This window comes from Nicotiana attenuata, chromosome 2, assembly GCF_001879085.1.
Source record: "Nicotiana attenuata strain UT chromosome 2, NIATTr2, whole genome shotgun sequence".
In the NCBI taxonomy this organism is placed as follows: Eukaryota; Viridiplantae; Streptophyta; class Magnoliopsida; order Solanales; family Solanaceae; genus Nicotiana; species Nicotiana attenuata.
The window spans coordinates 55,037,922-55,059,965 of NC_031990.1; the positions used below are offsets into that span (position 1 = coordinate 55,037,922).

Sequence of the window (22,044 nt, forward strand, 5' to 3'; positions counted from 1 at the left end):
GACACATTCCTAAGTCCAAAATCACCCAACGGGGCTAACAGTACCATTAAAACTCTATTCAGGAGTCGTTTATACATAAGTCAACATCCGGTCAACCATTTTAACTTAAGCTTTCAACCGTGAGACTAAGTATCTCAACTCATTATGAAACCTCTCCGGACCCGAACCAACTACCCCGGCAAGTCACATAACAACCGTAAAGCATAAAATGAGCAGTAGATGGGGGAATGGGGCTACAACTCTCAAAACGACCAGCCGGGTCGGCACAATATGTGTTAATTTTGATTAATTATTATTTTACTTTATTTTTTGAAAAATATACTTCCGCCACTAACAATCATGTTTTGCTATTTTTTAAAATTTTTTACTCATTAACTTGAGACGTGCAAAATGCGTATCCTAAAAATTAGTAGTAAAAAATATGTAGACATGCCAGCCAATTTTATGGTTTCTTATTTTCGATTATGTTGAACGAATGCTCCTGTAGCTTAGAAACTTGTCTTGGTCAATTGCCCTAATATTATTATACGTATATATTACCCATGAACTATAGTTATCCATGGCTCTTCCAATTTATTGAATTGCCTTGAATTCCTATCTGATAGGCAACACTTATCTGATGAGTCATATTTTATAGTTAAATTGAGTTGAGTTGATGTTTCGGATAAATGATGTATAGTAATTTGGTATCGAGGCTGCGTAAAGATGGGACAGAGGTTCTACCAAAAAAAAAAAAGGATGGGACAGAGGTGTAACAGGTGTTGGTGCGAAAAAGCTGTAACAGGTGTTGGTGCGAAAGAGCTTACACAATGCTAAATTAATTAAGGTGAGAGTGAAGATGTCGTACGTCTTTAGTGTTTGTTGTTGCAGTCTCTACCAGCAATATAATTAATTTCCTCTATCGTAAAGTGTAATTCACTCGCCACCTTCAAACTACAATCTCCTCTTCTCCTCCTCACTTCATCTTCCTTCTCTCGTTTCCCTAATTCTAAAATCTTCCCTCTCTTCTCCTCGATGAAGGTACACACGTTCCCTCTCTCTCCTCTTTTCATGTCTTATTTCGTCTCAAATTTTTTTCTTTTTTAATCTGTGGGACACGTTTATATATTTACAAATAATTCTCATTTAACCACACAAATGGCTATATTTTGTTTTTATATTATGTGTTTTGCGCTCAGTCAAACACCCTCATATATATATATATATATATATATATATATATATATATATATATATGTATATATATATATATTTATTGGACCGAGGGAATAACACTCTTTTCTTCTATTTGTCTAAAAATATTGACACTCCTTTGTGCTGGTATAGCATTTGGTTAATATCTATGTATAAGGAATTTTTAAATTAAAATTTTTATAATAGTTGTTTGCTTTACTTGAAGATACTGTTAAAAAATTCATACTCCTATTTTGTACAGATGCTCCCAAGTGAGTAGAGTATCGACTAAATTAAACTCAAACAATTAATTTATTCAAGCGATTTTCTAAAGTGTGATTAACTACGACTAATCTAGAGTCGATACTAAGAAATTAAAAGAACCAAGCCTGCAATCTTAGAGATGAATTCAATGGGAAAAATTGTCTAATTAATTTATCTGATTTATTGATTGACAGCGTTAATATTACTCGTAGTATTTTCCCGAAATACTACTCACCTATTCAAGCTAACCTAACGCTTATGTTCCTATGAAATTAGGATTAACAAGAACGCATTAATAATTCTCGTATAATAACCACGCAAGGGGATTAGGTATATAGATCCCTATCCTAACCGCAAATCTGTTGCCGTTATTCAGGTTCAAGATCTCGCTGCAATCTATCTTATATGCAATTTATCTTATATGCAATCTATAATTTCCTCTCCCGAGTTCAATTCTAGATTCGTAGATAGTATTCAATTGGTGATCAAGCAATCGAATAATTAAGCACAACATTGAATAAATAAACCAATATGATAAAATAATAAGAACAATTCAATGTTCAAACTACAACATTCATGTAGCACCCAAAACTCTAGAACTAGTAAACAAATTAAAGGAAGAGAAGAGAAGAAAAACTAGTTAGAAGGCTCCTCCAAAGCTTGGTTTGTGTTTCCCACGTGAATTCTCCTTCAATGTCTGTTAGATATCCTCTAAATTAGGTTTAGAACCCTTTTTATACAAGTTGGAATCGTATTGGACCGAAATAACATTGCCCGCACGCAGGACGCTGGCGTAGCGCTGGAACCAGTGTGCCTTTCACGCTCAAATTCCTTGTTGCTGCCTAACTGTTCGATTGTTTGCTTTGAATTGTCTTCGACTTGGGGGACAAATGCCAAAGGTGTCCCCTTTTTCTTTTTCGTTTATTTTCCTTTCTTTTTCTTTCACGTTTTATTCAATTTTGCTTCAAATTTCTTTATATTTACATCATTTTATTCCTACACAGTTAAAATATAATATTAAGCTTAAAGTGTTATAATTAATACTCAAAAGAAAATTAAAAGTACTAGAATGTGAGGCAACAATTAATGATTAAATATATGCAATTTTACCGAACATCAAGTATATTGAGGTTATCTTGGTGTAGAGTTATTTACGTACATTTAGTTAGTTAAGTTGGGTACTAGTTTCTGTAATAACTGAATTGCTAACTCACAAGAATAGGAACTGGCAGATTGTATTGATTCAATCAGTGAATTACAATGAAGCCTTAAGGGAAAATTGCAATAAAACAGTAACCAAAAGTAAGAGAACAGAGAAGGAAGAAGGGATGGGAAACAGAGAAAATTAGACTAGGATGAGAGAATAAAAGACTCAACATAAGCCATTTTTTTTCCTACTACATTCACTAATCCTTCTTTTATACTATCTGGTATTCTTCTTAAGCTGCGCACTACTGCTCCTCTTCACGCTATCATCACCCTTTCTCCACAATGAAATCAGTTAGTTTCTTGGATGGCACTCTCACGCGTTTACTCCTACGTAGAACGTCACTCTCTTGCTGATTGTGTTTGTCCACGTGCCTAGTCAAGTGACTGTCCTTGCTGGCAAGTGAGGTGTCCTCCAAGTCGGCCATATGGGTCACAACAGTTTCTGTCTCTTATCAAGCCTACAGTGTTTAACTTTCGTTTTATCTATTTTAGATCATATTTTAGTGAGGTAATTCCAAGGGGGGTGGTCCAAATACTGGTACATGTATTAAGGGGGTGAACTCCATTGGCACAAGCCACACTATGGAGCAGTGTCAAGCAAACCAAGAAATCTCTTGAATGTGCAACCTTTGCTGTCAAAATTCTTTTCCGAAAAGAAGATGTTATAATGTGTGTTTTGGGAAATAAAAATCACAGAATGTGAATATCATGGTTATTCCTATTCTCTCGCGTGACTAGACCCCATTTTGATAAGTGAAATAGTGATATTGCAATAAACCATCTTTCCCATGTAACCTTATTGGTTAATTTGATTTTTGCCCTTTAGCATTGAAACAATTAGTAAATCTTGAAGTATTTACTCTTTTATTTAGTTCTTAGTTGTGGATTTGTAGTTTTAGCTGGTAGATTTAATGTATGTATTTTTTGTGTTTACTAAAGAATTGTTTTTTTAATTCTTGGGTTATTAATCAGTCGTTCTGTTCTTAGTTATTGAAGAATTGTATAAAGTTTAGAGTTTAATTGGCATTATTTCTAGATTATTAATGTATTTAGAGTTCATGCATATTAAGCTGATTAGAACTTTAACTTAATTTCAGTTTTAAAATCCAATGAAGTTTAACATTTATAATTTGCATATATTTTTTTTCATATAACGCCAGTACAAGTAGCTTTAAACGAAAGCTTGTCTTGAAGCAGCTTTATGAAACGATAAATAGAGTATCGGACAAAATTCGCTTGTCATGCTTGATGTAGCCTGATCTGCGTTGCTATGAGCTGCCATCACAGTTTTACCTCAAGTCTCTGGCCATACCTTGTTGCCTAAGTATGCCACTAAGAGTAATGAGTTATTTGTATGACTTTATACTCACTTTTGCTTGTATGGTTTAAGAGTTCTTCCCTTGAAATTATTTCCTTAACTTCACTAGTTCTAATTCAGTAACTGGATTTTAGCTCATTTCAATCAATGTACCATTTCTAACCCAAGTACTTGATTAGCAAGTCCCAAGTGGTATTAGCAAATAAGGTTAAAGCAGATCTGACTACGTGACCAGATAATTTTCTTAAATTCCTACTAAAGCACCCCGCCGTGAAGTCATAAGCTGTTATTGCCACTGATCTAGGTTCTTTTTGAATTTCTTTCCTAATATGAAAAAAAAGAAGCAGATATGATGATAATATAGCTGTTAATTTGTGTAGGATGCACTTGAATAGTAATGGACGTTGGTTATGTATACGACCTTTTGGGAAGCAGATCTTCTCAATGCATCGTCACATCAAATGTTCTTATATCTTGAGACAGTAGTTATAATGTCTTATTTACTATTCTTTCTCCTTCCCATTCAACCTTGAACAAGTCAGGAGATGGGCCAATGTATCTCTCATCTCACTCTTGTTTTATGTTTGTCGACAGCAATATTGGAGTGGAACAGCAATTAGCAGAAACAAGGGAATGATTGAGCAGTTGCTGAGATATGGAGTGATCAGATCTGAGAAAGTAGTGGAAGTAATGAAAACTATCGACAGGGCTTTATTTGTACCTGAGGGAACCCCTGCTTATGTTGATAGCCCCGCGAGTATAGGTTACAATGCCACTATTTCAGCACCTCATATGCATACTATGTGTCTTCAATTATTGGAGGACAAGTTGCAGCCTGGCATGCATGCTCTTGATGTCGGTTCAGGTGATTTTCGACATCACTATTCCTGCAATGTCTTAGCAAATTGATACTGTTTCTTTCACTATTGGTGGGAAGGTATTAAGATGGATGTCGCTGTATATGTGGCTAAATGTGTGTCTTTCATATTCAACTGCTAAGTTATTATTGTAATTTGCTTTATGACGAATAAGAAACCGCTATTTACAAGCTCTAGAAGCATGAGGTTTATTACCATAAGTAGCATGGTTTTCACATGGTGGGTGACAGAAGTGACACCATCGGATGCAGTTGATACGGCAAATAGTCGCTGCTTATTGATTCTGAGTTTTCTAGACTTGGTTGATTCCATGATTCTGGGAGATCACGGTAGTTGGATTGAGAATGAATCATCTTCAAACTTTATCCTCTTATTTCCCCAAATTATCTATGTTATGTTTGCATGTCATGCAAATATAGGATAACAATTTGACGCTTATACTAGCTCCATTGGCTCTTTTAATTTAAAAATAAATTCTATGTTGATGTTGAACATATATTTCAGAAAGAATTTATGTAGCATAGTTTGACCTGCATGGAGTTTAATAAAGAAAGAAAGGCATATAGTACCTATGATCTTAAAATGCCGTGAGCTTTCTGTAGCTATTAAAGCATGTCATTAAGGATAAAATGAAAAGTTTAAAGTTAAATTCTTTCGAAGTATAGATAACTGATATTCTTTTTGGAACGGACTAAGAAGAAAACAGTCCACATAAAATGGAGTGGAGGGAGTTTTTTGTAGTTTGTTGTATAGACCTTGGAGGGAACTTCTGAAGGTGTTTGATTGTAGGAAGTAGCGGGAAATGGAAGTAGCAAACGGGTTTATGGAGGGAGCACTTTGTAAGAATTCATGCATCAAAATGAATGTGATCTTGTACAGTCATAGCTTTTTCCAATAGATGCTTGTTGAATGTAGAGATACTCTTCTTTATACCAATTTTAGGTGAATGTTTCATTTGCTACGATTGTTTCAGAAGTTACTAGTAATTAAAAAATTCTAAATTTTATATTCTTTGTGGTACTAGTTTAAATGGTATATGTAACAACACAATTTCATTGGAGTTTTCTGTAAGATGGCTGAATAAAATAAATCAAATATTGTGTGTTAAGTAGATTTGGATCTTTGATGCGGTTGTTAATGCATCGATAGTCATCAACTTCAATTGGAAAACTCTAATGGATGCTATTAGCCTTTTGAAATTTACTTCTGTTGGATTCGGAGTAATTAAATCCAACAAAGGGGGGATCAGTAGAAAGCTTGTTGAATAATTTACTTAAACATCCTGACCAACTAGATTTTTGAATCAATGAACCATCCAGTTAATGAAGTCTTAAGCTATTATTTTAAAGCATTAAGCTAGTTTTGCCTGCTAAAAGGATAGGTTGGCTTGGCTAAGGGTGAAATTACCTTGTTTTTCATCAATCAAGCAATGGTTTGAGTGCTTTGAACTTTGTACCTTGATTGAACTGTTTCACGGCCGTTGACCATCTTAAAAATTTCGTTCTCTTCCTCTTATCCTCTTTGGTGGTGATGTCTATTTCTCATTCCTTTGGTGTTCGCTAAATGCCAGTAAATCTACTTATTATGAGTGTGCGGATGCTGATTTTACTTGGCACTTAGACTGGCTTCAGAATAGCTTGTTTTCTGTAGGAACTGGTTATCTCACAGCATGTTTTGCACTAATGGTTGGACCAAAAGGTCGAGCTGTTGGTGTTGAACATATCCCGGAGTTAGTTGCATGGTCAATGAAGAATGTCGAACAAAGTGCAGCAGCTCCCTTGCTCAAAGACGGGTCCCTCTCACTGCATGTTCGTGGTATGGTTTATAGCTTTGTATTTCCAGCAGGAAGCGTAAGAATTGAGAAATATACCACTACTTAAAGAATGTTGTCTCTCTTTATGGATCACAACTAAACAACTGTCAATAGTCAATATTTATTCTTACATGTACTGAGAAGTTTTAGATGTTTCTTAACCTTATTTCTTAGTTTCTACTTTGACTATTTTCCTTGTATAAGTTGATGGGATTTATGTGTATTATAACAGATGGGAGGAAGGGTTGGCCAGAGCATGCACCCTACGATGCCATTCACGTAGGAGCAGCGGCAGGAGATATTCCACAAGATCTCATAGATCAGTTGAAGCCTGGAGGAAGGATGGTGATTCCAGTAGGAACTTGTTTTCAAGACCTACAGGTTATAGACAAGAATTCAGATGGTTCGATAAGCAGTCGAAGTGAGACTTGTGTCCGTTATGTTCCTCTCACTAGTCGGGATTCACAGTTAGAGGGCCTGTAAATTAAGCTGTTCGTGTGATGGTAATAGTCCTAGTTTAATTTACTATGTATAACTAGATCTTCTTTTTTCTGCTTTCTTTTGTACAGCTAGCTCTGCGAACGCTTGGACTGATGAATCAATGTATGAAATGGTGCTGTTTTAGTTTCTATTTAGATTTCTCATACTAAGAAAGTCTTGTTAACAAAATATTTCACCATATTGTGATGTTGAATCGAAAAGCCCCTTGGTTAATTGGCATGAAAATGCAAACATAAAAATACAAGGGAACATTTCAGGAACTTCCCTTCAATATGTTGCTGCCCAAGGAACCTAAAATGGAAGTGCGAAATATTTGAGATTAGCCGATCTGCGAGCAGAGGTGGATCCAGAATTGAAACTCTATGGGTTCAATATCCGAATTTTTTTAGCATGGAACCCATTATATTTTCAAAGTTATGGGTTTATAGCTACTATTTTGAGGGATTACATTTACAAACTAACATATGCAATGTCTAAGTAAGCTGCAAATTCTTTGGTAAAGCAAGCCATGCTGTGCATACAAGAACGTTTGCTACATGCTATATCCAGTAACAATTCACTCCAATTCTCACATCTCTACATCTAATTTTGTCCGCCCACAAACATTCATCCACCAATTTGAAGTTCCCAGAAATCAAAAGAAAGAGAAAAAAATATAAGACGCATTATCTATATATAAGCAATTGCTAATTCAGGGTTCAAAACTTGGAATTCAAAGCTTACAAGCAAGTGCTAAAATGGAAAACGGCTAACCAAAATTCCCGAAAAAAACACTCATAGCTGCAGATTTGTAACCGCTATGTTTATAGAACAAATGAACCTTTGATAAAATCAAAACGTGTTGCGCCTGGATCTATCTTCAGCAACGTTTACCCTGATTGTCCTCCCATCCAAACTCTGTAATATACCAGCAGTGGAGAGAATTGTTAGCTTCAAGTTCAACACTGTCAAACAAATATATCCTAACTATGAACTCCACACGAAAATATCAAAACCCACCAGCTGTATTAAGAGATAAAGAAGTAATGAATAAATCTGATTTAGGCTGTAGATGTCAGATGACCTTCAGAATAACAATATTATTTCATACTGTCGGATATTATAAAGCTTCACATGTTTCTTACCACTGAATAAATTCATCTTTTATGTACCAATTAAACATCATTGTAATGCCCCTCTAGGCTCTAACGTATAAACACAGTTGAATAAACAGCAATACCTTATTTCAAAAATTAGCTTATCTCACTCTCCAGCAACTAATGCACTTACTCTACTATATTGGAGTTTTGTTTTAATCGTAAACATTTAACATCACATATGCATTGCTAATGCCATAATTAAATCAGCGCAGTAAGAACTCGGGTAATGACGAAAAAGGGTTTTTTTGAGTGAATAAGTATAATGAACAAACTATAGGTAAAAGATACAACAATCTTTAACGTCGACTTGCTTATCGTTGTGAAAAGAATAATTATACTCTATAATATAGCTGTTGCAATTTTGCAATATCGTAATTTTGGCCTTAGTTTCCAGCATTCAGTTTGGATTTTATCAAAGAAACCCAAATAAAATAGCTTAATTAGAAAACTGATCAGCCGAAAAAGAAAAATGAAAATTTAGACAATGGAAAATATGAAAGGCGATTGAGAGAATTGACACGCTTCCTTTTTTGGTTAACTCTTCAAAGACAATATGAATTAACAAATGAGCATGACTTCGATTGTGTGTGAAAATTCTATGTGCGTATTACCTGTCCATCAAGGTTAGCAATTGCATCACTCATTTCAGCTTCACTTGCCATCGTAACAAAACCAAAACCTCGCGACCGGCCAGTTTCTCTGTCATAAACTACCCGAGCACTTACTACTTTACCATGTTCACTGAACAGTTGCTCAAGGCGTGCATCATCAATGCCCCATGGGATATTGCCGACGTAGATCCTGTAAGACTGTTCAAATGCCCGAGGCGGACGCTCAGGTCGCTCTCCTCTACGAGCAGCTTTGTTGACTGTCAAAAGTCTTCCATTGACATCCTACTCATAGCGAAAAATCAAAATCAAAATCAAAAAGCTACTGAAGTAGTCTGGAAACATATCAAAGTATCTGTGCTTCAAATATTGAATTTTCACAAGAATCTATTCAAATTTTTTACTAAGCAATATATAGATAAACCACATGTACAAATCCTTCACATTTTATCGTGTACACCAGAAGAATAAATCACACAAGCAATAAGCTCCTAAATTATACAATTTTTTTAAACTTCTTCACCAACCCTTACATTTTTCTCTTCCCATGCTTGCGTCCCATGTTTTTATGCTTCATCTATTGTAACCACAAAATGACTGAATTGTTATACAGGTCTCTTCACAAGAAACAGCTCAAAGCCATACAAAACAGTAAACATCATATTCAAATCCCATCTAACTGTTATCTCTGTATAATTCTTCTTTCTCCATATTTTTTTCCAAATAAACACATTAGCATGTGCCATGCAAGAATAAGCTTCTCACACAAAGATTTAATACAATAAAGGGCTAACGTAAACTCACATAACGATTGTACATTTCCACAGCTTTCTCAGCTTCTTCCACCGTACTCATTGTCACAAACCCAAATCCACGACTTTGATCAGTGTCCCTATTGTAAATAACCTGTAAAAACAAAATATCAGCTCAATATTGACTTGCTGGTTTGCTTGTTTAAATTTTTAATCGTGAGGAAACTCTTAAACAGCTGAAATAGTTTCTTAGGACAGTGTCTACAAGACTCAAGCTCTACATGTATCTCCTCATAAATAAATAAATAAATAATTTTCTCCTACTGTCAATTTCAAGAACCTCTGAAATAAAAATTAAAAGAAAGATGCGAACTTCTCAGTGAAATTGTGTCAATAGTTACCTCAGCAATCTCAACAACACCAGCCTGCTCAAAAAGACGAGCCAGCCCTTCACTGTCTACATCATAAGGTAAATTTCCAACAAACAACTTAGCATCTTCAGGTGGTTCTTGAAACTCCTCCTCCTCCTCCTCTTCTGCTTCAACCTCATCACTCTCCCCAGCATCTCCAACTGCCTCTACAAACCCTTCTTCTTCTGTTTCTTCACCACTAGCTTCAATGCTAAACAAGTCTCCAGATTCTTGTTCTTGGCCGTCAAGGATAAGGGTGTTTTCTTCTTCTTGAAGTGCAGAAACTGATGTTTTCTTTTTTAGGGATAAGATACAAGGTGAATAAGTGCAAGAAAGGTGGAGGAGTTTAATGGGTTTTAATGTGTTTGAGAGATATGGGTAAGCAAAAGATTTGGATTTTGTGGTGGTGGCAAAGAGGGGAGGAAGAGAAATGAGGCAACTGTTCGTTGCCATGGATGAAGGCTTGATTATTGGCTTTGTTGCACAGGACATTTCTCTATGCCTCTCTAAGGAAGGGTTTAGAGGAGGGAGAGAGGATAAGATGAAGAGGACTGAGGAGAAAGGCAGAGAGGTTTGAAACGGCGGATGGTCCAAGATTTTGTTGGGGATTTTTCTTAGATTTTTTGCCCTCTAGGACTAGGAAAGGGGATTTAGAGGTCGAAATAAAATAACTATATTAAATTTGTTAGGAGTCGTTTGGTGTCGACACAAGCTAAGAGTAGGTATTGTATGTATATAATATTTGAATAGATTGTATTGTTTGTTATCGTTTTATGATGTCATGTATTAACAATATGAAAAATAAATTGGCAATATTATTAAGAAAAAATAAGCTACGAGGTAAAATTATTATATAAAAAGGTAGGGTAAAAGAAAAAATATAATTATTAATAGCAAAGGAAGGGCAAGATGAAAGAAAAAAATAAGGTAACAATGCGATCACACTAAATCGGTCGTTCCATAATGTGACACTTTTCGATGTTATGTAACGACGAATTTAATAATACAATACAATACAATAAAATTTAAGTAACAATCAAAACAAACATTATATATAAAGTAACAATACGATACAATACAACAGACATCCAAATAAGTTGTTAATGGGTCTTTAAAAATGATTATATCGATTGAACCGAACCGAGATTTTTTTAATAATATTATAGATTATTATATAAATCTATAATTATACCAATAATTACGATAGATTTTTATTATACAAAAATAAACCAAAAAATATCAAATTATACCAAATAATTTGCATAAAAAATATATTTTATATATTAGGTTTAAAAAGATAATATATTAATTATTTCTTTGGACCTCATGATTATGAAAACATTACAAGCTAAAAAGTAATTAAAACGAAAAAGTTTCTTATTCTCAAACCTAAATTAGTTTTAGCTAGCATCTTGAATAGCAAGCCAAGGGTAATTCGGTGATCTTGAATATCAAACCATAAGGTATTAAATATCTTTACTCTCACTATGATTTAGATTTTTCTTATTGGATACTTAATCCTCCAATAGACTCTATTTTGAGTCCAATCTTGATTAATTTATTCCAACTTGTGTGATCTATATTTTTTTTGTCTTTGCTTCATTTCTCTTACGCTATAGCAAAATAGTGGGATAAATTTCTATTCTGGTTATCTTTCATATTTTTTTGATTCAACTCTTTTAAACTGTAAAAATGTATAGAGAGTTTTGTTGAAGTCCTAAGTAAGTATGTATCTTAACACGTTCTAACTCTCTATTAGTGATTCTTACATGATATTTTAAGAAAAATACTGAAAATTAACCGAATCATACCGATCCCGAAGAAAAATCGAGAATTGGGACGATTTCAAAGTCTAATTTTGATTATATAAAATGAAGTAACTGAAATATAAGTACGATATAAATTTTATAAAATAAATGATGTAACCGAATTATTGACACCCCTAGCTAAGAGATTAATAATAAAGAAGTTAGTAATGCAAAGAATATAATCGATTGCGGGTTCAGTTGAATCTTTTTTGTCGAAAGATCATACTGTATATATATGGGGGGGGGGGGGGATTATGTATATATAACTTGTTGATGTAACGACCCGACCGGTCGTTCTAAGTATTTTAGCCCCGGTCCCCTATTTATTGCCTCCTCTATGTTAAATTGTGGTTGTCGGGGTGGTTGGTATGGTTTCGGGTGAGTTTCGGAGTGAATTAGGTCACTTAGTCCCAAAGTTGGAAGCTTAAGTCGAAAGAGTTGACCGGAGTTTGACTTTTGGGTAGACGACTTTGAATGGTGTTTTGATGGTTCTGTAGCTCTGTATGGTGATTTTGTACTTAGGAGTATGTCCGGATATTGATTTGGAGGTCCGTAGGTCATTTTGACTTGAATTGGCGAAAGTTGGAAAGGTGAAGGTTTAGAAGGTTGATAAGTTTGACCGAGAGTTAACTTTATTGATACCGAGCTCGAATTTTAGTTTTGGGAGTTGGAATAGGTCCGTTGTGTCATTTATGCTTGTGTGCAAAATTTGAGCTCATTCGGAGTTGTTTGATATGATTCGCTGTTAGTTTTAGAAGTTGAATGTTCATGGAATCAATAGGTTTGAATTGTGGTGCGATTCGTAAAATTGATGTTGTTTGATGTAATTTTAGGCCTCAAGTAGGCCCGTTATGTATTTGGGACTAGATGCTATGTTCGGATAGGGTCCAAGGGGCCCAGGACGTGATTCGGATTGATTCGGGTCCATTTTGGACTTTGGAGGAATTGTTGTTGAACAGCTGAGTTTCTGGTATCATCGCACCTGCAGTGGGCTTGGCCGTAGGTGCGAAGCTGCAGGTGTGGTTGGGATCGCAGAAGCAAAGGGAGGCCAACCAGCGGAAGGTCACAGGTGCGGAGGTCCTTGCACAGGTGCGCATTCGCCGATGCGGATATCCTCCGCAGAAGCAGAGTCTGGTAAGATGTCTTAGGACCGCAGGTGCAGTCAGCTTCCATAGAAGTGAATGCGCGGATGCGCCCTTCGGTCCGCAAAAGCGGGAGTGCAGGTACACATTATGGACCGTTGAAGCGGAATTTGTTGGGCTTGAGTTAGAGCGGAGTCACAGAAGCGACTAAATGTCCATAGAAGCAGAATAACTGGGTGGAAAAGGTTAGAGTCGAGGGTTTTATTTTATTATCCATATTTAGAGTTAGAGAGCTCGGTTTTGGGCGATTTTGAAGGGAATTTTCAAGGATTGGACCGGGGGTAAGTATTTTTTACTCGTATTTGCTTATTATTCATGACTCCATCATTATTTTTATAATTTAATTAGTGTTTTGAGTTGAAAAAATTAGAAATTTTTGTGAAAACTTCCTAAACTATAAATTGAGTATTTGAAGGTCAATATGAGGTCGGAGTTGGATAACTTTGATATGGTTGGACTCATTATTGAATGATTGTTCGAATGTTATAAGTTTGGTCGGGTTCCGAGGTGTGGGTATGGGGTTGACGTTCTGATTTTCTTTAAAGATTGCAACTTTATTATCCGAAATAGTTTCCTATGATTTGTATTTATGGTATTAAGTTATTTTGGCTAGATTCGAGCCGTCCACAGTTGGATTTTTGCGGAAAGGGCTTACTAATGGGTTGATTTAGCTTGTTTGAAGTAAGTATCTTGTCTAACTTTGTGGGGGGGGAGGGAACTATCCCTTAGTATTTGGGTTGAATGTGCCATTTGTGTTATGTGAAAGACGTATACGCGAGGTGACGAGTGCGTACACGGGCTATATGTCGTATTTGATTTGTTTAGGTTATTTAGACTCTTTCAATGTATTTTAATTAAATTGTCATAACATGTTATATCTTTCATTGTTAATCTACCCTTACATGCTTTATTTGATATTGTTAATACTTGTTCTACCTCTTACTTGTTATTTCATGGAATATCTTCTTGTAGAGTTATTGGTGTTGAAATTGTAAAAGCCGTTATCACATTGAGGTGAAGTTGTTAATTGTTGAGATATCTTTCTTGTTATGATATTCACTTTTATTTTGTTATTGTTGAGATTCTTGTACATATTGTGGTTGAGCCATGAGCTATTTATTGTGGAAATATTGGTATTGATGATTTTGTGACAAGTTGTGGCATATGAGTATTTGTGGTGCGAGTTGTAATTGTGTTGTGATATTGGTACGCAAGCACTGGTATAAGGCTAGGTGTTGAAATGCACGCGGTGAGATAAAGTGGGCTTGATACGCGTGTTGCTAGTAGGGGTGGGCTTGATACGCGTATTGCTGGTAGGGGAACTACTTGAAGCCACGCGGTGTGATAAGGTGGGCTAAAACGCGTGTAGCTATTTCGAGAAAAAGAATTTTTAAAACTAAATGTAAAGGCTCACGCGGTGTTATAAGGAATGATTATGATTGAAATTGAGAAATGTGCATACGAGGTGGTACATTGATTGTGATTCTTGTTGTGCATATCATATTGAAAAGATTTATTGGTTGAACAGTTCTTGTTGATTTTAGTCTTCCCTATCTTACCAGTTTTGTCCATATTTGATTATTTGTGGTTCTTATTATGTGTTTTCTTCTTGTTGCCTTTTTGCTTAAAATTCTGTCATTACTTTACGTTGCTAAACTGCTTTGTTATCATTCATTTCTCTGCTTTCCATAACTTTTCGTTATTATATTTTGTTCTGTCTATCATGTCTTAGTAGTCTTGACCTGGCATCGTTACTACTTTACCGAGGTTAGGATTGATACTTACTGGGTACCATTGTGGTGTACTCATACTAAGGGTGTTTACTGGACAGGCTGGACATGGAAAAACATAGCCCGTCCGGTTAGTGGGGCGGGCTGGTTAGTGGGCTAGGATTCCGCGCTGGTAGTGGGCTGGGATATTTTGGGTTCTGGCGGGCCCGTCTAGGTTCAGGATTATCGGGTCCGAACCGGGCCGGGTTAATTTTTATATTTCTTTTAGTGTATTATGTTTACTTGCTAAATGTAATTGTTACTTAAGCGTTTGCAAACTTTTAAATAATAAAATAAATATTTTAAGGAATAAAATTAAACTTTTATAGTTTATTATTTTATATTTGAAATTTGAATTTGAAAATTTGAAAATTGAAATTAAGTGGCTACATAAAATTATTTAATAAGACCAATGTGTAAGGATCAAACTTCAAAGGCTTTCATTTCATATTTTTATTACATAATAATAATTAACATGTCTAATAAACTAACACATTAAGCTTAAGTAAGTCTAACAAATTCAAAATAACACAAATTATCTCAAATTAACATAAAGACTAAGAATATAATTTATCAATTATTAGGGGTGGAGGGGCTATTTTAGTAAGGGGATAGGCCGAAATGGCTAAAACTGTAAAAAATGGTCGTTGCCCAACGGTCATTTCTGATTTTGACTTTTGGCAGCGGTCAAAATTTAAAAAAAAATTACAGCATAAACTGGGCTAGATCGGGCTGGAACACGGTTAAAACCCTTGAACGGGTTAGCGGGCTAGCCGGGTTTCGATGCACCATAGCCAAAAAAGGCCCTCATTTGTCCAGTACAACCCTCTACCCTAGCCAACCCCTCTCACCACTTACCGAACCGGGCTGAATCGGGTCAAACCGGGTTGTTAGTGGGCCGGCCCCGATTAACACCTTTAACTCATACTACGCTTCCACATATCTTTTGTGCAGATCCACGTACGCATGTCCCGTGCCGGACGCTACAGATTGATTGGTTAGCTGCTTTCAGGAGACTTCAAGGTATACCTGCCCGACGTCCGCAGGCCTCGGAGTCACCTTCCGTTACCTTCTCATTATTGTTATCATCCTCCTACTTACAGCGGCCTAGGTACAGAGGATGTATAGAGTTTTTTAGAGAAGTGCCACCGTATTCTCCGCACCATGGGTATTGTGGAGACGAGCGGAGTTTCTTTTACTATATTCCAGCTGTGAGGAGCAACGTATCAGTAGTGGCAAGCTTACGCGAAGGGTAGCCCTGCCGATGCAGCTTTACTCACACAGACTCAATTTTCAGAGATGTTCTTAAAAAAGTTTGTTCCCAAGACCCTTCGGGATGCATGTCATGCGGAGTTTGAGCAGCTGCGTTAGGGTACTACGACTGTGTCAGAGTATGCCATCGGATTCAGTGAGTTATCCAGACATGCACCTGCCTTGGTTTTTACGGTTAGGGAGCGGATTTGCCGATTCATCGAGGGGCTCAACTATGGTATTAGATTCACCATGGCTCAAGAGTTGGAGATAGATACTCCATATCAGCAGGTGGTGGAGATTGCGCGGAGGTTGGAGGGTATGCGGGACCGTAAAAGGGAGGATGGGGAGGCCAAGAGGCCTCGAGATTCCGGAGGATATAGTAGTGCCCGCGCCCCAGCTGCAGCACGTCATGGCAAGGGCTATGTGAGTCGTCCAGTCTATTCATCACTTCCAGCTTCTAGTGGTAATCTGGCTATTCTGAGGTGTCAGGTGGCACATTTTGCTCAGCCACTATCTAGTGCACCTCCTGCATGGGGTGCCTTCAGCGGTCAGTCTAGCCGAACAGGCCAGAGTCAGTTTTAGCATCCACGCCCACTGAGAGCTTGTTTTGTGTGTGGGGATACCAGACATATAGTGAGGGACAACCCCAGACTTAGGAGGGGTGCACCTCTACAAACTACACAGGCTCCACGTATTCCATAGGGTCCACAGGCCGTGGTTGCTGCTCCAATTTCCGCTCCACCTACACAACCAGCTAGGAGTGGAGGTCAAGCGGGTAGGGGTCTCCCTAGAGGGGGAGGCCAGGGCTGATTCTAGGCTTTTTCGGGTAGGGTGGAGGTGGTCGTATCAGATGCAGTCATCATAGGTATGGTTCCGATTTGTCATAGGGATGCATTAGTCTTATTTGATCTGGGATCCACTTACTCATATGTGTCATCATGCTTTGCTTTGTATTTGGATATATCTCATGATTCTTTGAGTTCTCGTGTATATATGTCCACGTCTGTGGGAGATTCTATTATTGTGGACCCTGTGTATCGGTCGTGTTTGGTGGTATCGACAGAGTTGATCTATTGTTACTCAGTTTGGCAGACTTTGATGTTATCTTGGGCATGGACTGGTTGTCGCTCTATCATGATATTCTGTACTGTCACATCAAGATTGTGACACTGGCTATGCCAGGTTTCCATGGTTAGAGTGGAGGGGTACATTGGATTATATACCTAGTAGGGTTGTGTCCTTCCTTAAGGCACAATGGATGGTTGAGAAGGGATGTGAGGCATATCTAGCCTTTGTGAGAAATGTTAGTGCTGATACTTCTACCGTTGAGTCAGTTCCGATAGTGAGAGATTTCCCTGATGTGTTTCCAGCAGACCTTCTGGGCATGCCGCCCTATAGAGTTATCGATTTTGGTATTGACTTGTTGCCGGTCACTCACCCCATTTCTATTCAACCATATCATATGGCACCAGCAGAGTTGAATGAGTTGAAGGAGCAGCTACAAGAGTTGCTTGATAAGTGTTTCATTCGGCCTAGTGTGTCGCCTTAGGGTGCTCCGGTTCTGTTTGTGAAGAAGAAGGATGGTTCTATGCACATGTGTATTGATTATCGGCAGTTGAACAAGGTTACAATAAAGAACATGTACCCATTACCACACATTGATGACTTATTTGACCAACCACAGGGTGCCAGAGTATTTTGAAAGATTGATTTGATGTCAGGGTATCATCAGCCAAAGATTCGGGATCCGAATATTCTGAAGACTGCCTTCAGGACTCGGTATGGTCACTACGAGTTCATTGTGATGTCATTTGGGCTGACGAACGCCCCATCAACATTTATGCACCTGATGAACAGTGTATTCTGGCTATATCTTGATTCGTTCGTCATTGTGTTTATTTGACGACATCTTAATGTATTTCCGCAGTTGGGAGGATCATGAACAACATCTGAGGATCGTGCTCCAGACCTTGAGAGAGAAAAAGCTGTATGCATAATTCTCGAAGTGTGAGTTTCGGCTCGATTTGGTGGTGTTTTTTGGTCATGTGGTGTCGACTGAGGGGATCAAGGTAGATCCAAAGAAGATTGAGGCAGTTCAGAGTTGGCCCAGACCGTCTTCAGCTATTGAGATTCGAAATTTTCTTGGTTTGGTCGAATATTATCGCTGTTTTATAGAGGGTTTCTCATCTATTGCTGTATCTATGACCAGATTGACCCAGAAGGGTGCTCCTTTCAAATGGTCTGAGGAGTGTGAGGCGAGCTTTCAAAAGCTCAAGAGTGCTTTGACTACAACCCTAGTATTAGTGTTGCCTACAGGTTCAGGGTCATACACTGTGTATTGTGATGCGTCACGTATTGGGCTTGGCGCAGTATAGACGCAAGATGGTAGGGTGGTTGCCTACGTGTCTCAGCAGCTGAAGGTTCATGAGAAGAATTATCCGGTGCACGACTTGAAATTAGTAGTTATTGTTCATGCATTGAAAATTTGGAGGCACTACTTGTACGGTGTTCCATGTGAGGTCTATACCGACCATCAGAGTCTCCAGCATCTGTTCAAGCAGAAAGATCTTAATTTACGGCAGTGAAGATGGTTAGAGTTGCTTAAAGACTATGGTATCACTATTCTGTATCATCCCGAAAAAGCCAATGTGGTGGCCGATTCCTTGAGTCGAAAGGTAGAGACTGTAGGCAGTTTGGCATATCTACCAGCAGTAGAGAGGCCACTAGCCATTGATGTTCAGGCCTTGGCCAATCAGTTTGTCAGATTAGATGTTTCGGAGCCTAGTCGGGTTCTTGCTTATATGGTTTCTCGGTCTTTTTTATATGAGTGCATCAGTATGATGACCCCCATTTGATGGTCCTTAAGGACACGGTACAACACGTCGATACCAAGGAGGTTTCTATTATAGATGACGGGGTGTTGCGGATTCAGGGCTGGTTATATGTGCCTAATGTAGATGGGTTACGTGAGTTGATCCTTGAATAGGCCCACAATTCGCGGTATTCCATTCATCCTGCTGCCCCTAAGATGTATCAGGATTTGAGGCAGCAGTATTTGTGGAGGACAATGAAGAAAGTCATAGTGAAGTATGTGGCTCGGTGATTGAACTGTCAGCAAGTGAAGTATGAGCATCAGAGGCCAGGCGGTTTGCTTTAGAGACTTGATATTCCTGAGTGGAAGTGGGAGCATGTTACCATGGACTTCATTGTTGGGCTCCCACGGACCTTGAAGAAAATTTGACGTTGTATAGGTGATTGTGGATAGGTTGACCAAGTCGGCACATTTCATTTTGGCGGTCACTACCTATTCTTCAGAGCATCTGGCTCTGATCTATATTCGCGAGATTGTCTAACATTATGGCGTGCCGATATCCATTATCTCTAACTGGGGCACGTAGTTTATATCGCACTTCTGGAGAGCCATACAATGTGAGTTAGGCACATGGGTTGAGTTGAGTACAACATTTCACAACAAATGGACGGGCAGTCCGAGCGCACCATTAAGATCTTAGAGGATATGCTACGTGACAGTGTTATGGATTTCGGGGATTCTTGGGATCAGTTCTTGCCTCTTGCAGAGTTCTCTTACAACAACAACTACCAATCGAGTATTCAGATGGCTCCTTATGAGGTCCTATATGGGAGGCAGTACCGTTCTCCAGTTTGTTGGTTTGAGTCGGGTGAGGCTAGGTTGTTGGACACTGATTTGGTTTGATATGCCTTGGAGAAAGTCAATTTAATTCAGGATCGGCTTCGTACAACACAGTCTAGGCAGAAGAGTTATGCCAATCGAAAAGTTCGTGATGTTGCATTCATAGTTGGATAGAGGGTTTTCTCTAGTTTTCACCTATGAAGGGTGTGATGAGGTTCGGGAAGAAGGGCAATTTGAGCCCTAAGTATATTGGTCCTTTGGAGATCCTCGAGAGAGTAGGGGAGGTGGCCTACAAGCTTGTGTTGCCACCTAGCTTATCTGTAGTTCACCCGGTGTTTCATGTTTCCATGCTCTGAAAGTATCACGGTGATCCGTCCCACATTTTAGATTTTAGCTCAGTCCAATTGGACAAGGCTTTGACTTATGTTGAGGAGCCGGTGGCCATCTTGGACAGGCATGTCCGAAAGTTGAGGTCAAAGAACATTGCTTCAATGGAGGGGTCAACTAGTTGAGGAGATGACTTGGGAGACCGAGCATGATATGCGTAGCTGTTACCCTCACCTTTTCAGCACTTCAGGTATGTCTTTATACTCGTTCGAGGACGAACGTTTATTTTAAGAGGGGGAGGATGTAACGACCCGGCCGGTCGTTCTGAGTATTTTAGCCTCATTCCCCTATTTATTGCCTCCTATACGTTAAATTGTGGTTATGTGACTTGCTGGGATGGTCGGTTTGGTTTTGGGTGAGTTTCGAAGTGAATTGGGACACTTAGTCCCAAAGTTAGAATATTAAGTTGAAAGAGTTGACTCGGAGTTTTACTTTTATGTAGATGACTACAGAATGGAGTTTTGATTGTTCTAATAGCTCCGTATAATGATTTTGGACTTAGGAGTATGTTCGAATATTAATTTGGAGGTTCGTAGGTCGTTTTGGCTTGAACTGCAAAAGTTGGAAAGTTGAAGGTTTGGAAGGCTGATACGTTTGACCGAGAGTTGATTTTGTTGATACTAGGCTCGAATTTTTGTTCCAGGAGTTGGAATAGGTCTATTGTGTTATTTATGACTTGTGTGCAAAATTTGAGCTTGTTCAGAGTTGGTTTGATATGATTCAGCATTAATTTTAGAAGTTGAACGTTCATGGATTCAATAGGTTTGAATTGGGGTGTGATTCGTAGAATTGATGTTGTTTAATGTGATTTTAGGCCTCGAGTAGGTCTGTTATGTGTTTTGGGACTCGATGATATGCTCGGACGGGGTCCCGGTGGCCCCGGGCGTGATTCGGGTCCATTTTAGACTTAGGAGGAATTGTTGTTGAACAATTGAGTTTCTGGTCATTGCACCTGCGGTGGGCTTGGCCGCAAGTGCGAAGCCGTAGGTGTGGATGGGTATCGCAGAAGAAAAGGGAGGCCAGCCTGGGAAGGTCGCAGGTGCAGAGGTCCTTGCACAGATATTCGCATCTGCGGAGTCTGGTCAGATGTCTCGGGACCGCAAGTGCGGTCAGCTTCCGTAGAAGCAAACGCGCAGAAGTGCCCTTTGGTCCGCAGAAGCGGGAGCGCAAGTGCACATTGTGGACCATAGAAGCGGAATTTGTTGGGCTTGAGTTAGAGCCATATTTGTGATGTTTCTTCCGTAGATGCGGAGTCACAGAAGTGACCAAATGTCCGGCGAAAAAAAATAACTGGGCAGAAAATGTTAGAGTCGAGGGTTTTATTTCATTATCCATATTTTGAGTTAGAGAGCTCAGTTTTGGGCGATTTTGAAGAGCATTTTCAAGGATTAGATCTGGGTAAGTGTTTTGACTCGGATTTGCTTATTATTCATGAATCCATCATTATTTTTATCATTTAATTGGTTTGAGTTGGAAAAATTGAGATTTTTTAAAAAACTTCCTAAACTATAAATTGAGGATTTGAAGGTTGATTTGAGGTCGGAATTGGATAATTTTGGTATGGTTTCACTCGTTATTGAATGGGTGCTCGAATTTTGTAATTTGGTTGGGTTTCGAGGTGCGGGCCCGAGGTTGACATTTTGATTTTATTTAAAGATTGCAACTTTATTATCCGGAATAGTTTCCTATGGTTTGTATTTATGGTATTAAGTTATTTTGGCTAAAATCGAGCCGCTCGGAGTGGGATTTTCGCGGAAAAAGCTTATTAGCGGGTTGATTTAGCTTGTTTGAGGTAAGTATCTTGCCTCTGTATACCTTAGGATTTTGGTTGAATGTGCTATTTATGTTATGTGGAAGACGTGTACGCAATGTGACATGTGCGTACACGGGCTATATGTGGTATTTAAACGGTTTAGGTTATTTAGACTCTTTCCATGCCTTTAATTGAATTGTCATAACATGTTATA

The 22,044-nt window shown here is 38.2% G+C and overlaps 2 protein-coding genes across 6 annotated transcripts; one reads left to right on the forward strand and one right to left on the reverse strand.

The window, feature by feature from the left end:
• On the forward strand, positions 805-7,290 carry LOC109210387 (protein-L-isoaspartate O-methyltransferase-like). 5 transcript variants are annotated; one of them, XM_019373790.1, is made up of 5 exons: positions 850-1,020; positions 4,345-4,427; positions 4,559-4,829; positions 6,493-6,657; positions 6,888-7,290. In XM_019373790.1, exons 2-5 carry the CDS (start codon positions 4,362-4,364, stop codon positions 7,136-7,138), a joined length of 753 nt encoding a protein of 250 aa, XP_019229335.1. In that variant the 5' UTR covers positions 850-1,020; positions 4,345-4,361; the 3' UTR covers positions 7,139-7,290. The 5 variants fall into 5 exon arrangements, with proteins under 5 accessions (XP_019229361.1, XP_019229335.1, XP_019229344.1 ...); XM_019373799.1 differs by lacking the exon at positions 4,345-4,427 and adding an exon at positions 2,222-2,336 and having other exon boundaries at positions 851-1,020; XM_019373816.1 differs by lacking the exons at positions 850-1,020; positions 4,345-4,427 and adding an exon at positions 805-826.
• Positions 7,675-10,703, reverse strand: LOC109210409 (31 kDa ribonucleoprotein, chloroplastic). The gene is made up of 4 exons (XM_019373826.1): positions 10,057-10,703; positions 9,708-9,809; positions 8,907-9,188; positions 7,675-8,053 (listed from the first exon to the last, which is right to left on the reverse strand). Exons 1-4 carry the CDS (start codon positions 10,555-10,557, stop codon positions 7,988-7,990), a joined length of 951 nt encoding a protein of 316 aa, XP_019229371.1. The 5' UTR covers positions 10,558-10,703; the 3' UTR covers positions 7,675-7,987.

Bases quoted from the DNA above. Each gene is read 5' to 3' on its own strand.
- LOC109210387 (XM_019373790.1), top strand. From the start codon at position 4,362: ATGGACGTTGGTTATGTATACGACCTTTTGGGAAGCAGATCTTCTCAA. The intron at 4,830-6,492 runs GTGATTTTCGAC...TGTTTTCTGTAG, and splicing joins TGCTCTTGATGTCGGTTCAG to GAACTGGTTATCTCACAGCA. The intron at 6,658-6,887 runs GTATGGTTTATA...GTATTATAACAG, and splicing joins CCTCTCACTGCATGTTCGTG to ATGGGAGGAAGGGTTGGCCA.
- LOC109210409 (XM_019373826.1), bottom strand. From the start codon at position 10,557: ATGTCCTGTGCAACAAAGCCAATAATCAAGCCTTCATCCATGGCAACG. The intron at 9,189-9,707 runs GTGAGTTTACGT...CGCTATGAGTAG, and splicing joins TGGAAATGTACAATCGTTAT to GATGTCAATGGAAGACTTTT. The intron at 8,054-8,906 runs GTAATACGCACA...GGTATATTACAG, and splicing joins TTGCTAACCTTGATGGACAG to AGTTTGGATGGGAGGACAAT.